The sequence below is a fragment of the Folsomia candida genome, unplaced genomic scaffold (assembly GCF_002217175.1).
Source record: "Folsomia candida strain VU population unplaced genomic scaffold, ASM221717v1 Fcan01_Sc007, whole genome shotgun sequence".
NCBI classification, from domain to species: domain Eukaryota; kingdom Metazoa; phylum Arthropoda; class Collembola; order Entomobryomorpha; family Isotomidae; genus Folsomia; species Folsomia candida.
In genome coordinates, this window is record NW_019091199.1 from 321,092 (window position 1) to 337,517 (window position 16,426).

The window sequence follows — 16,426 nt, forward strand, 5'->3', positions numbered from 1 at the left end:
TCATGGACTTATTAGAATTTTGCACTTGACTGCAATGTGTATTTCATAGTTTTTATTCAAATTTTGAATTATAAAATGACCTCTGATAAATTGGCTAGTCGTAAAGATATTCATTCACTTTATGTGTCATCTTGTATAATTGCACATCATTCAGCCTCGCACACTCATTATTGGCACGCTTCACACAACTCATAACATTAACATTCAGAGATTTTCAACAACTATGTATGTCAATTTCATGTTGATTACCGGCTGCTTCTCGGTCACTCACAACTAAATATGACATAAACGGACTGTGGGTGGCCTTATGCATTATGGCATCTTGCTTACTTTTGTCTAAACATCCAAGCTGGTTAATTGCAGTTGCAATTATTACGCAATAACTGCAAGCAAATACGTGGTAAATAATACACACATAAACTGCACATGTAGCATGTACGCTAGGAGAAATTCAGGAAGAAATAATAAGTGCAACTGAATATACAAAAGTATACGAGACACAGAAAAAGGTCAAAGAAAAAACTATACAAATAGTTCATGAAACATCATAAATTGGTTAATTGACATTTTTTGTAAATTGAGGATCGCATGATTTAGTTCAGATGAGGAGCATGTTGATATCACTGGCGTTTATTTAGTAGGCGAGACGAACGAGATCTACCACAAATGCATAAATGGATGTTTGAAAGTGAAGTTTTTAATGCAAATTTCACTGACGAATCAGTTACGTTCTAATTTTCTTACTTTGAAACTTTACAAAAGTTATTGAATCTGTTCTAGCCATGTTTGACGTGTGCCATTCTGACAATCAAATTGACCATCCTTTCTGGATTTAATAGAATGTCTTCTAATAAACAGTAAAGCAGATGCAGATGGTTTGTATACAGATGTACGCTTATTACTGCATGTATTCCTACTCATTATCATTACCAAAAGTGTCGAAAGAATGGGAAATTTAGGTTTCACTCTACTTCCCGTGACTTTGGTGGCATAATGGGTCAGTCAGTACCTTAGAAATAGGTTAAAAATTAAACAGGCTGATTAAGATGCAACTGCGTACGCATTGAGACTAAAGTTGATCCCTTCTTCGTAATCTATATGATTTCATACTCTGTCTGCCAATGATTTAATCGTTGGCCTAAGCGTACAATACTTAATACGCGAATACGATGCATATATTCTTTCAAACTTGGCAATCATTGATCAACTGAATCTATGTATAATTAAAAGCGCATTTGTTGTTGTACACACTTTGCGATGGTTCTTTTCCAAAATTGTTGCGACACAATTTCTGACTTTTACTAGTACTTTAAAGACTTGATCACATTAGCTGAGTTATGAATCATGATTGCTGTTGGAGGACCTTGTTATTGTCGCCTACTGACCTTTGAGCCTATACACTTACGTAACATATATGTGCATACATCATACTTACTCACTTAGGTGTTGGAGAGTGCCATTTATTTACCAGCACGTAAGTAATTTGGTCAACTGTGCATGCAACATACACATGTATTTAATGCAACAATAAACAGCCAAACAGTGTTTTCATCCACATTTAATTGATGCCAATCTCTCGCAATCGAATCCACAAAAGTGCAGCACAACAACAAAATGCAAAACAACGGCAAAAGGAGCATCTTGCTCAATAAGAGTCATGCTTCGAATCTACTTGGTAGGTAGCTTTTGTTTGAAATTTTTAAATGACACAACTTGATATGATAGCAAATATTTATATTTACCGATGTGCACGTACTTATACATATATACATATTGATGTGCATGCATATATGTAAAAACATCCGCTATTTTTTGTCGATCTTACATCTACTCCAGCATATGCATCATATATTTAGTAGTAGTAGAATTATTCAACCAAGAACGTGTGCTAAATATATATTAGCAAGAAATTATTTATACTTCGAAATAACTGGCAGGACTTTAGTAAAAAAAAAAGTAAACTAGAAAATATGATCGTTAATTTACAATTAGCTCAGAATCCTTTCTTCCACTTATCTGTTTATGACTTTGTTGTCGACTCTGCTTTTTTACACAACTGTTGAACTGTTGCTCAAAACGCGGAAAACTTTTTTAATGCATTTTGATGAGTCTGCTGCAATTTCATCTCTTAATGCATATGCAGTGACTCAATTAATAGGTATATGATCTGATCTGATGCCACAACACTGCCACAAACCGCAAATAAAGCCACGGCATAAAATGCGTGCAATGTGGCAATCCAAACCTAGTTATTGAATTCTTGATAAACATTTATTTTGTAACTTGAAGATTAGTGAGCTCACCGGCTTGAATCATGTTAAGTTCATACCAAGATGAAGTTTAGAATACAACAATGTAAACTATGTAATAACACTTTTACGGCTTGGTTGGTTTTATGCGACATCCTTTGTGTTCCCCTTCCGCAGTATTTTGCCTTTTGTTTTAAGAAGAACTTGCAACAATTTCCGTCCATAATGTGCACAATTAGATAATTTACATGAAGTTCGTCTTGGTTGACTAAAATCAAGATTTGTATTTTTATTGTTTTACATAATGTTCCAAGTTTAATACTACGGATGACCTTTTTATGCGCCCATATTTTTTTATGCCGTACAATTGCCAGTCTTTTGCTGTTACTTATCTACAAGCTTACACATGTACACATATACGCTGCACATGTTTGCAGTATGTAATTTGAATCGAAATTTTATGCATTTAAAATTTTACATATTAATTTCATATTCGAGATGAGATTCGATATGACAATTTTACCTTGAATGGTTTCCTGTTTAATTGTTTAATTAACTTGTCAGCGTCATCGCATTTTTTATTTACCGGAAGTCTCTCAATGAAATTGTAGTGAATTTAAAGTCTTCTCTGAACTGAGGCTGTAATTATTCGAATTTGAATTGAATATTATGTAACGCTGTCCATCTTTCTAATTTTAACATATTTTGTGAAGGAGCCAGACCAGTTTGGCATTAAAACATCATCTATTAACACAACAATAGGAATGGAATCGGTCAGTGTGCATTATGTGACTCGATCTTCAATTGAAGAGAATATTATCAAATCTTTTTCTCAACTACTTACGTAGGACTACAACTTCATCACGTGCTACTCTAAATATCAGTAAATATGTAAATATCGCTTATTTTTGCATTACTGCATTTTTAGCAAAAATTTCCATGTTTAACTGCATTATTATCAGTATTATTAAGCACAGACTTGTCTGCGCTCACTTCGATCGTTTCCCCGTTTTCAATTTAACCAACAAAAAAGTGAGGTTTATCTGAAATGAATGTCTTTTCGCTGATGAAACATTGAAAACCTCGAATCGCAATAAAAATGACTTTGCCCACAGTCACGAAATGGTACACTTTCCGTTGATTATTTCAATCAGCTCATCATTTAAATAGTTAATGAAGCACCTTCCACTCCTTAATGCAATCCGTCATCAACTCAAATTAAAAGGAATTGCTTTATTTGCAGACAAAACAAAGCCGATGACTACGACGACACAGGAAGGAAAGTAAAAGTGCCACACAAATTCGATGGGAGACAAGTGTCATTATTATTTGAATTCACACAAAAAATCTCTCTTCTGCCATCCCACAACATTAGATAACAACGATGTCTGAATCCACTAGAAGCGAAGGTACTTACACGTATTGGAAGCTTGCTACTCTTGTGTAAATAACGCCAAGTTTTGAGTATGACATCGTAGAAAAGTGGCAGGTATGTAAAGTGAGGTAGTTTGCGACGATACAAAAAAAGGAACTCCTCCTCGTAAACCTCTGAATTTAGGTCATTTTTTCATCTCCGCCCTTTTTGTCAATGTTTTTAGGGATGAAATTAAATAGTGATTTCAAGACATGATTGAATAACTGGTCGGACATTATATCTTGTAGTCCACCCATTTAATTTGTTTTAAAATTTCACGCAAAAACTCTATAATTGCTAATTCTCTGATGACTACTTAGAATATGTAGATACGACGCAATTCGGTTTATTTTGATTCCTGTTTCAAACAGGCTGTTTGAAATTCATCATCTGATAACGCATTTGGCTAGTAAATATTCGAATGAAGGTCCATTTTCCCATGAGCATTTGAATAGCAAGTCAAAAGAAATTCAAAAATTTCTTTAGAAATTCAACGACTAATGTAAATGTGTTTATCATGAAAATAGCACAAGCCCAAGAATTATGGCTCGCTTCCACGTTTCCTTATGCATTTACGATTTGATGACAAAGATACATACGTACGTAGGCAGCTAATAAGCTTGCTAAGTCAGATAAGAATTGGCTTTATTGCAGAAAGAGAACGCCAAAGACTTGGGTGTTGTGGTTAAAAAGTGAGTCTGGTAAATTGCATACGAAACGAAACTATTATTTATTATGTGAAGCTGCGATTGTATCATATCCTTTGGCTCACCTGTGTGTGTAATCTACTAATCATGTAATACCCATCGTTGACCACGAGTGAGTTGTTGTATGCATGTAACATCCCCTTCCCCATTTAACTAGCAGCACATACATAACTTTGTATCATGTGTGCAATTCGCAATGCAATTTTACATGTTGGTTCGTATTTAATGACTGCGAGAGGTTCCCTTCTCACGCCATAAAATGCATGTTGTATGTTTTATGCTGCATCCAAGTGAATGGGTACTTGTTCACCAGCGAAAGGGCTGGAATTAATACAGAAGGCTTCGCGATGGTGTCGAGTCTTATCTAGCAAGTCAAGTCGTTAACCATTATTATATAGCGCAGGCAGAGCGTTTGGTTTTATGCAGTTGATAACTTGGAGTTGCATTCGACCCACGATTTGATCGTCCACAATTCATGCTTTCAGACCACAGTGAATAGACAAATTTAAAAATAGTGTGGTTTTATTTTAGTTGTGTCCTGTGGTGGGGGTGGATCTGGGATTTTTTGATAACTTGTGCTTCCGATCTGTATTTAGAAAACCCGGATTTTCTTTAGTGCTTTGTGCTAAACTAATTGTCTAAATAAATTAAACTGTGATAAAAATACTGGATCTGTTCCGTAGATCAGATATTACATGCATGTGTGCAGCAGAAATTTGTAATAAAGAAGACTGTTCTCCTGTGTTCCTTTGTACCTAGTCCGAAATAATCATAAACTCGTTCACTATTTTTAGTCCACTGTCCAAAAATATATAACAATCATCACGATTTAGCACTCCAGGTCGAACCACTGCAAAAATAAAGTCAGTTAAGCGAACAGTAGCACAAGAGAAGAAGGGATTTGATGTTGATTAGTGAGATGACCTACTGACTCGCGGGATGAATAATAATTGTCAGTGATTGCGTACATACGTCTTCCAATCGTAAAGGTTAAGACTCAAGTTTAACAACAACCAGAGTCAAAGGAAGGTCCGCACTCGTCATGAATCGTTAAATGATTAAATGCAAAACAGAATTGAAAAATTATCATTTTAACGCCGCCACACACGATGATGCATTGACATTGTTCTCAATCCATTGAATATGAACTTGTGTAAAACGCTGACTTACGTAATATTTAAGGAGCCGCTCAGTCAGTGTAGTCCTGAATGCAGTACTTACGATTAGCAATATGTACCCTTTCACAACACACGCACATCACAGCAAATTGATATCAGGTGTTGTAACTTCAATGCCCGAATGGAATTTCGCAATTTCAAAGCTACAATCCCTACTTTGATGTTTACTGAGATGTGAGAGGAAATTACTGAAAATGCAACTATCAAGAAAGTTACATCGCTGCTCGGTCAGGACGCTGGTCTTCTTGTGCACCTTTCTACTTTGCATTACAAATCATCTTGTAGCAGGTAATGCAAGATGTTAATTCCTTATTGTTAGCACTGCTGGAAAGTTGATACTAAAATTGGTTCAAATGGAAATGCATTTTTCCGTCGTATGAAGATGAAAGTCATCACGTTATAAAATCATTTAGATACATTGCTACTTCTTAACTAATTACATTCCAACTGCTGGTAGAGTACTCAATAATTGTTCAATAAATGATCGCACTTTCAATAAGTCCATAACGGTGTGAATATATGTACTATATTTACATGCATATCCGCATATACATAGTAGGCAGTTAGCAAAGTTACGTTTTCTAAATTTCCGCAACTCTTGAGTTTAGTCAGAATTTGCGGTGAACCCCAGAATCTTGAAATAATTCTGGGGTGTCCTTTGAAAATTTTTCATATTGTCTCCGAAAATTTTGACTAAACTTTACGAGTTACGGAAATTTTGTCAACGTAGCTTTGCTAACTGTCTAGTAGTAATCCGAGCAAGGCCATATTTACAAATCAATCGCTTTGATTTGCAGGATTTTTTCAAATTGGAGTGGAAACACTGCAGAAGCCGAAGGCTGGGGAAGCTGTGAATGTTCAAATAATCGTTGCACCACAGTTTGGCCCAGATGAATCAAAAGGTTCCAACGGCCAGTCAACTAGTCAAGATGTTGGTGCAAGCGAAACTGGAGACGATAATGACCAAACCGAGTTTGGGCATGGTCGCCGTCGGGGTATCTTCAATATTCCATCTCTGGAACTTCCCCGACTTTCACCTGCAACGATAAACATTCAAATTCCAGGCAAACTGCCATTTAACCCACTCAACATTTTCAATGTACAAACACTAAAGAACTTTGTCCAAAGTGTCACTGACAAGTTTATGAGAAACAATAATGACCAGACATATGGAACCGGGTTTGATGACAGTGTTACGATCATATCAGAAGATCCGGAGAAACCGGTATCGAAAAACTACGGGTCGTCTGCTGTTAAGAATCCTACTTCCGAACTACCAAGTCCGAGTAACACGAATTCTCAATCAAATGTGAAACAAGATCGGTCGGGCATTGAAATAAGTCCACCTCAGAGATATAGAGACAGCATGGACACGAGTGACATTGACCAATCCACCACGGATGTGCATCTCACAGAAGAATCAATGATTGACCAACAGGTGCGGACGCTTAACGAAGTGCTCACCAATGAAATGAATCATGACAAGGAGCACAAACCAACCTCGCCCTCTCCGCCCAGATTATCCTTCCTCCCAGATTTAAGTGCATTGGGACAACTCAGACCAACAAGTAAGCGAAAGAAATTTCACCTTGAGACTATGAAGGAAAACACAATAGTAATTTGAAACGTACGGTTCTAGTGTGTTGAATGACATCATTTTGCAAGAATAAATTTAGTAGCAGGAAAGTAATAATAATAAGGCAGGAAAAAATATCACAGTGAAGTTCATCGCCTGCTTCATAAATATTTTTGCGTGGGGTTTCTATTGATTCTTGCGTATAAGTGTTATGCACTTGTACATATCTTTGAGAGAAACATAGTCATTTGGAGACATTCACGGCAAAAGTTGTTCCGATATTCTAAAAGCGTGAAAATTCCTAATCTCGTTGACAATCCTAACTAATCCTAAGTATATCTGTCATTATAGATATATACTTATCAATTCTCCTGTCTGGCTTATTATAGCACTTTTCACGTAAAATCTGTAATACCTGACAAATGACAAGTATTTATTTTCATCTTGGTAGTGCTGATTATCACGTATTTACATGTTTGCATACGCGCATAAGATTGTTTTCTTTGACAGATAATAATTTTTCCATTTTGTTATTTAATTCAATTACTAGCGTCATTTGTTAATGAACGCCTGAACAATAAAATGTGGTATATGCAACACACAGTAAGTAAAATTCTGCTTATCCCTTTCAGTGCCCCACCAGTCGCAACTATTTAATTGGGGGGAACACGGCGTGCGTAGTTTGGCAGTGTGCAACGCATGCAAAGTAGCGTTTGGTCTGTTTGTTAGCCAGGTAATTATTCGAGTAAATATCTTTGACATTCAGAGTGGAGTATGAATTGTAATATGCGAGCAATTTAAGGCAAGACAAGGTGCAAACTTGACGAATCTGATGGACTTGGCCACCTTTGGTTGCACCTTCTTTCGGATCACTTCAGGTTAGCCTTCTTGCTTTTAAATTAAAATTACACAAAATTTGGGTGGGGATATACTTTTCAAACTGTTCAGGTATTTTATTTTATTCTTCAAATAATTTTAGCTGAGATGTGCACTGGACTTGTTTCGAGTTTTGGACCAATCCTTCACTACATGGTGAGTGCGAATACGTATCTTTGTACACAAGGGCAACGCAATTCAAATATGCCGTATTCTCATGTTTTTTGTTCGGAATAATTTTATTTGGATACAGGTGATGCATAAATCATCTCTAAACGGCGACATTTTTTGCGGAATTTCGCTCCAGTCCTCTGGTTGTACGACATCAGATCCTGAAATCGACTGGAAAATTGACTTGAATCAGTACAATGGGGTTCCACTGTTACCACAATTCAATAACTTTGAAGACTCTGCACAACGTAGAAGATCCATCAATACATTGCCAACGAAAATTCCCGTACGACCATCGTATTAGCAATGACCAACTTCACATACACACTCAAATGGTAGTGAAATATATGTTAAAGCAAGTTTTAATTTTCAGAAAGGAATCCGAACGTTAAAAGTGCTTCATCTCACGGATATTCATATTGATCCCAACTACCAAGTTGGTGCAAACTCAGGTATATTCTCAATAATGCTAAAGGTTCATCATGATCATTAGTATATTGTTCATTTTTACAGTGATATTTTTTTTTTACTATTTTACAGACTGTGAACATGAACTTTGTTGCCACTTGCAGAATGGAGAAAGTGCTCCTGGAAAGGGAGCCGGATTTTACGGAGACTACGGAAAATGTGAGTATGAAATCTTATCTTCGAGTTGTACCTTGAAGACAACTCAAATTTCAGCATAATATGAAGAGAATATGGTGACAAGTAATGTATCGCATTCTTTCCCATTTTTTCAGGTGACCTTCCCTTTCACTCATACATAGACGCCTTGGAGCACATTTCCAGCACACACCCAGTAAGATTTATAAATATAACACAATAAAGGGCTAATTTGTGAACATATAGTTCAAATGACTTGAATGTACAGGACATTAAAATTATTTATCTCACCGGGGACTTTGTCCCACACAATATTTGGACAACAAGCCCCACAAGCAACATGGAGGTAAGGTCAAGGTTATCTTATCATGGAAGCTCTGTTACACATACTCTTGACTATTATTTAAAGATCTTGGTGAACGCATCCCAATACATTCACGACTATTTCCCGAGGGCTGTTGTGATTCCTGTGAGTTGTACTTTATTTTATATTCTTTGAAACTTTTGGCTTTATTTCGTTCTCTGTACCTTCAAATCTTTAGGTGATTGGAAATCATGAAACGCATCCCGTCAACATGTGAGTATTTTTTGTAGTGTCGTTCCTCAACAAGTATTAGTATCAGCCTTCTAACTACAACGATAACTTCAGGTTCGCCCCATTTGGGGTCCCCTCAGAATTTTCAACGGATTGGTTGTACTCCACAGCCGCCAAGGCGTGGACTCAGTGGTTGCCCAAGGAATCCATTCACAATTTCCTTCATGCAGGGTACGTTTTGTAAGGTTCTTCTGGTAGTTAATTATGGATAAGGATTTTTCATCTCATTGTGTACATAGTTTTCTTGTATGTCTTACTAATCAGCATATCTCTCTTGTTTTTTACAGATTTTATGATGTAGAGATTGACCCCTATTTTAGAGTAATTGTGCTCAACACTAACTTATGCTACGGATATAATTTGTAAGAAACATTGAATGATTTTCAGTATATTTTAACATTACGATAAAACAATGCATTACGATAAAACAGTTGGCAAGCGTTCGAGCACCGAGATCCGGCTGGTCAATTACGATGGCGTACGTATTTCAATAAATATATTTGTTTTAATATATACAATTGTTTTATTCTGCTACAATTATTTTGACCAGTTGCAAGAGAACTGCAAAAGTCAGAGGATCTGGGTCAATTTGTAAGATATTGCCATTATTAAATAATTTTTCATCATCTCCCATAGTGTAATTCTATGCTTTTAGGTTCACATTCTCGGACACATGGCTCCAACTGGGGAAGGTACAATTGATAGCGATCAGAGGCCTACGGGTCAGACTTGATATAGCTCGAGCCAGTAATTTTTTCGCGTCTTACTTAAATTGTAAAACATTCTAAAAATTTTATATCACGGGAGTTCAACAGGTCCCTCACTATACTTTAAATGACTTTAAATAACCCTCAATGGTTTTTGAAATGAAATATGTAAGAGACGAGAAAAATGGTTGGCTTGGCCAATATCAAGCTTGTACTGTAGCTTCAAATATACTTTCAATCTGCATACATACATACGTGTCAGTGTATTTCAAGGATTACATTTCATTGATTTTTATTGTCCTGCAGACTGCTGGAGTGTTTGGGCCCAAAATTTCTATGAAATTATCAATAGGTAAAGTTTATAGCCATTATTGTCCACTTTAATGTAGATATTTAACATCAGTTTTCATTTTCACATATTCATATTTTGTAATAATTTACAGGTACAGAACAATAGTCAAAGCTCAGTTTTATGGACACACCCACTTCGATGGTAAGTTTTATCGGAAAAGTAGGGCTTAAAGATATCCGTCCCAATTATCGTGGAACGGGAATATTAATCCTTGGCCTTGTCCCCATAATCTTCATTTTTAGAATTCAAGCTCTACTACAATGTGCACAACCGGAGTGAACCAGTGTCCCCAGCGTGGGTGGGAGCTTCTTTGACTCCATTCGTAGATCTGAACCCCGGTTACAAAATTTTTACAATTGACGGGGCCAGGGGGAAGGATTCCACGTGGGATGTGAGGCTTATTAATTACTACGCATCCAACAATTAGTGCGTATAAATAAAGGATAAACTGTTCTATACTTCAGGTTTTGGAACATGAAACGTGGATTTATAACTTGACAGAAGCAAACATAAATCCAGCCGTCCCTCCACGTTGGTTCAGATTGTACAAGGCAAGCAATCCAAATGTGTATTGTGTGGAAATATTTTGCAATTTGCTATGAAAATTGGCGAATAGGCATGTATGTATTCTATGCCAGCAAAGGACCAGTGGCATTATTTTTCTTAGCAAATGGCAATCTTGCTTTTCTATACTACTTTATGAATTTTTGTATGATTACTTATGTGCATATCTTAGGCTACTGAAGCATTCGAACTACCAGACTTGTCGCCTCAATCGTTAAACAATTTTATTCAAAGAATGACTTACAATGCCACTGCCTTCAATATTTACTACAGGTGAGTTTTAATTGTTGTGCCCCGTAAACATGCCTTTAATCTGTTGCGTGATACATATATGCGTATTTTTAGATTGTATCATAAGGACACCGACTCCGCTCTGATACCCGGGTGTGACGCAATGTGTCGGAAACGGGTCCTTTGCGGAATAGTCGCACCTAATTACGACGAGTATAAAATTTGCGTACAACTAAAACCGGAAGTGAAAGGAGTCATAATTTCTCCCAGTCTGTTCTCCGTTGGGGCCTCCGCTCCCTTGAAGCGCGCGTCTGCAGAGTCCCCCTTCCAAAGGATGCTTTCTTTCGGAAAGAGTTTATTTAAGGCCTTCGGCTAATGCAGAAACTTTAGGTTATTCTGTGAACATGAGTCATCATGAGTGAGAGAGACATTTACGTATTGCTATTTATCACCCAGCGTGATGTGTGTGTGTTTGTGTGTCGTAACTGCAAGTATTTATGTGATAACTCATTTGTTTGAAAATGCAGTGCGAGTAAAAAAAAATAGATTTAACCAATGCCATATTGTGATATTTGTAAACTTTGTATCGTCTGATGTATGAATACTTAGAATTGATTTTAATCCACGTCTTACTTCCATACTCATGAGATATAATGTCATCTCATGCATGCGCACATATTTAAATATGTGCAACTGTACTTAGGAAATAAGTAAGTTTGTAGTACCTACAAGGCCTCCACCTTAGGTATCGGGGGTCTTCGTGGGGTATTTATTTAGGTTTTTTTACTATTTTGACCCTGTAGTGCAAATCACAATTAAAGATTGAGATATTTAGTTACTGATATTGCTAGTTATCCTTGTTAAGTTTTGTACTACTCTAAGTACATATGTGACCACCTAAAACATGTTAAAATTAACGCAAACTCTAATTGTAAGTACTCATATGCAGAAAAATACAGAATCAATCTGTACATATCTGTTTCCATTTGTTAATTTTCCATTCACTTAATTAATTCAAAACTCGCTTTATATTTGTGTATAAGGCGACAACACGACTTTATATTGATGAACCGTATCATGATTTATTTACTGTTGAATAAATGCTTTCACTTTTAAGTTGCATTACAACTTGACGAAAGAAGGTCCTTGCGCTTTAACCACCGTGGCCACAAACTCAAACCTCAACGATTATATGTACCCAGGCATGAAATTTTCTTAAGTAATATTAAAGTACGTGAATACACAGATTCTTGAGCATCATACCTGAATTTGATACACGAATTTTATTTGTAATAATTTTAAACATATATAAAATCAAAATAAACGGTCAATCTACGAACGGGAAATTTTTTAGTGAGAAATTTTAAATTTAAATTACTCGAGCTTGTAATTACTAATTCTTAGATATTACAAAAATTATAATACAGAATGTCATATGGGATTATGCACTTCGGCTTAAAATCCTAAAATGACGGAATGAAGGTCAAATTTATTCATTACAACATTACTTCGCATCACGTAATTTGTCATTTGTCTTGCATAAGAACAGTGAAATGGACATGTTTAACTACATATTTCATTTCACGATTCGGAATCCTTGCCAAAAACTTTGCATGTAAGCTGAGTCAAGATTTAAGTTGTAGGAAATTACGAAATAAATACCTGCTTGGCTTCTCCTTCTGCCAAAGTCAACAAAATACTATTGTCATACACATAAATGCAAAGTTATTAAGTCCGGTTTCATCAGTCTGTACTCATCGTACGGTAAAATCACCTTTTCAGAAGACGAACAAACTAGTTATGGTCTCTGGACGTGCCAAATATTATGCATTTAGACGACACAGTTATAATTGCACAACGCTCCAACTGCTGTCTCTAAGAATTTCATGGCATCATCGCCTTTTCGTCATGCGTTCTTCTTCAGATGTAGACGTACTCAAATCAGTCGATTAATGTACTTGTAAAAAATTAAAACTTAATTGACTTGATACGTATTAAATTCATAAATTTAAAAAAATGTACATACATAATAGTGATATTAAATGAGTTCTTCAAAATGCATACAAAAAATGAAATCATGCATGTCACCCGAGGAATAATATGTTATATTTTGCTATAATTAATTTTCACCAGTTTGAAAAGTTAGAGACTGCTTAGACTGATCATTGTTCTTAAATTAGAAAGTTGTAGTGTAAAAGGTTTCCCCCGCTGAAAAAAAAACGATTAGAAGCAAATCATCTCGATGTTGATTGTGAGTACAACACAGACTTAGACTTGTTTTACATAAAGGAGATAAAAGCAACAATCGATCACAAATCATAATAGCTCACCTGCCCCCAACGGTGTGATCTCATAAGGTCAATTAACTTATATCTGGTACAATTCATGTCAAAAATAATTCATTGGTTCCGACACTTATTTCTTGATTACTTTGATTTCATTCAGCTTTTTAAATTGACCCAACCCAATCTACGCTGATGTGTATCCTACTAAAAAATACATTGCACATACAAGTTTCAGACGACGACACAGGTTTCGAGAACCTGAACTTGAAAATATACTTGTAAAAAATGAAATGACTTTGCCGTCCTGTCTTGCCACTAATTTGTTAGCAACAATTTCTCGAATGATTGAAATAGAAATAAAAAAGCAAAAGTTGAATGAGTAGCAGAAAAAAGTAGACAGAGCTTTGGATTATCTAGAAAGATGAAAGTCTGAAGAAACCAAGAATCGTAACGATAAAAATGCAAAGAAAAGGAAAGGTCTTGAGCGACTACAATTACAATTTGTGACTGACTTTTATTTCAAATGGACATCCGACAACGCATTGATTTATCCCCTTCATTCATTCATGCGTAAATAAATAAATAACGAATTTAGGTGATCTTATATGGTAGCAGAGTATATACAAATGCATAATATATGCACGTCGTTAAACATATGAAGAGGGCTTCAGTTAAGTTTTACGGTGTTATTAATTTTTTAAGTCAACGTCATGAAATTGCATCGCAGTCAACGTATGTGCATATGTCTGTTCAACATGTATGGATGTACATATGTAACTAATTGTAAGGATACTGCATGAGTATAACACAGGAAACAATGCATATGTAAGGTCACCAATTTTTCATAGCCTGCAAGCTCAAGTGATGGTGTTTTACCCATTATTTTGCAAAGATGAGAATTGCGATGGCCCATTGGTTGTGTTGGCGTTATGTTGGTGATCAAATATTTTTCATTGTTATTGAATAGAAATCGCAGCAAAAATCAAACCGGTTCCCTGCATCAGTCAAGTTTTTGCATTTGTAGGTTTTAAGGTAAGATTCGATCCAAATTTTTTCAGTGAGATTTTCGTCTTCCGTATGAATGACACGGTCAGTTGCTTATAGTTTACAGTTTCGACTCGTTTGATTCGTTTTATGCCAGTAGTAGCAGTGACCAGGTGAGTCCGCGTCCTCCGCAAGTTCAATCTCAGTCACTCGTCAAAGTGCTTCTATACCAATTCTTATTTGGCAAGGGTGGTGGCGAGAAAGTACAGTTTTGTGACTGACCCAGGCTACAACAGGTCACTAAAAAGGTTTACTACATTTCCAGAACTGTCAACAAAGCAATAATGAAGTCCTTCATCGTACTACTGGCCCTTGGAGCCTGTGTCCTATCCGTTTCTTCAGCCAAAATCCCCAGTCCCCAAAAGGAGGACACCAGGATTCAGCTCCAACCAGACACATCCGTTGCTCGTGGTGGTTGGGGAAGTGCGTCAGAATTCTTCAGTGGGTATGGAGAATCAAATATTGAGTTAAAATTAAATTCTTCCTTTTAAAAAACCTCTAACAATTCGTGTTTCCTACTTTTTTGTTTCCCACTCCAGACCTCCAGCCATCTTTTTTGCCCCTGTCATTGCAGTCGGACTTATCATCGTTCTTTGGGTTGCTGCATATAACACCTTAAGGAGCCCTCCACCAAAAATTGGGTTCGGAGGTAACTCGCACGCCTACACAAAGTCGAGTAGGATTGAGTAATTGATTTTTGACTGTGAACTTGCAGGTGGTGCTCAAGGGGGAGGTGGTGGTTGGGGATGGGGATCAGCCAATGGCGGGTGGGGTGTAAGTCCATCTGGTGGTTGGGCTGCTCCTGCTGCTGTCGGCGGTGGGTGGGCCGCTGCTGGATCGGAACAATATGAAACTGCTGCTGGGTCCACGCTACAAGCTGCGACCGTCGCCAACGCCGTGGAACAAACAGTTGCTGCTACTGGTCAACGGAGTCTGAACGATTTAACACATCGTGTCCTTACCAGCATTGAGAGGTAAAAGCTGCGTTAGGGAAATTATTGAAATAATGATGCAAACTATGGACATTAACATTTGTGGCACTATTTTCCCTGTGGCAGGGGAGAACAAGCTCAACACTAAGAAAAGGAAATTATGGGACACACAAGGACCACCAACCGTTCTCATTGTTTTCCATTTAGTGTAAAATAACTTATTGCCCAGTATGCCACCTGGAACCTCATGGAAATATCGATATAGGATACGTTCAAATATAATATAGGCCAAAAATTGTACGAAAGTTGTTTGTTGAATTATGTACTTTTGCTACGCGTGCCATAAGTTAATAAAAAAGGATAAATGGTATAAAATATCTACGTATCGTACGTATCGTATATGCACATAGTTCCTTAATCATAAAGCAATTGCCGTTCATAAATAGCCAAAGATTTTCTTAATTGTACTTTGTTCAAATGCATCTTTCTGCGTCGGAGAAAGTGTAATGAGGTTATAACAGAGCATGCTGTACATACATATGTCCACACATTCGTGCACTATGCTCATGCAGGCGGAAATTTAGTCGCTTTTTAGTAAATGAGACATTAAACTAATTAATGGTCACGATTCTCAGTTAAAATGTATCAGTTTCATTTATTCATTCATTACTTTAAAAGAGCATGTTCATTGATAAATTACTATCGCTTTATCTGAGTCATCATCATCTCACACCTGCCCAGCAAATCAACCTGATGAACTTTCCCTTCTTCTCCTCCTCAAATTTTTACAGCTTTTGCATATCACACATTCTAAAAATATATGTATAGTTAATTAATCTGTAACTTGGCTTATTTAATCTGAGATCCACATTTTTTAATATGCGTATTTTCATCTTCGGTTTCAGAACACTCAACAAGTTGTCTTATGAGCGGTGGACCTAC

General features: G+C 36.6%; 2 protein-coding genes across 2 annotated transcripts; both read left to right on the forward strand.

The window, feature by feature from the left end:
• Positions 1-4,759: 4,759 nt before the first annotated feature.
• On the forward strand, positions 4,760-12,357 carry LOC110851971 (sphingomyelin phosphodiesterase). The gene is made up of 23 exons (XM_035853825.1): positions 4,760-5,836; positions 6,346-7,116; positions 7,757-7,857; positions 7,927-8,002; positions 8,104-8,156; positions 8,254-8,457; positions 8,545-8,623; positions 8,712-8,798; positions 8,912-8,970; positions 9,043-9,120; positions 9,184-9,243; positions 9,317-9,351; positions 9,424-9,540; positions 9,657-9,731; positions 9,801-9,847; positions 9,920-9,960; positions 10,025-10,061; positions 10,383-10,428; positions 10,520-10,569; positions 10,671-10,819; positions 10,893-10,979; positions 11,165-11,265; positions 11,338-12,357. Exons 1-23 carry the CDS (start codon positions 5,743-5,745, stop codon positions 11,597-11,599), a joined length of 2,709 nt encoding a protein of 902 aa, XP_035709718.1. The 5' UTR covers positions 4,760-5,742; the 3' UTR covers positions 11,600-12,357.
• A 2,173-nt stretch (positions 12,358-14,530) lies between these two features.
• Positions 14,531-15,861, forward strand: LOC110852293. Its single transcript, XM_035854060.1, has 5 exons — positions 14,531-14,665; positions 14,818-14,997; positions 15,092-15,201; positions 15,268-15,526; positions 15,611-15,861. Exons 1-5 carry the CDS (start codon positions 14,643-14,645, stop codon positions 15,630-15,632), a joined length of 594 nt encoding a protein of 197 aa, XP_035709953.1. The 5' UTR covers positions 14,531-14,642; the 3' UTR covers positions 15,633-15,861.
• The last annotated feature ends 565 nt before the right edge of the window (positions 15,862-16,426 follow it).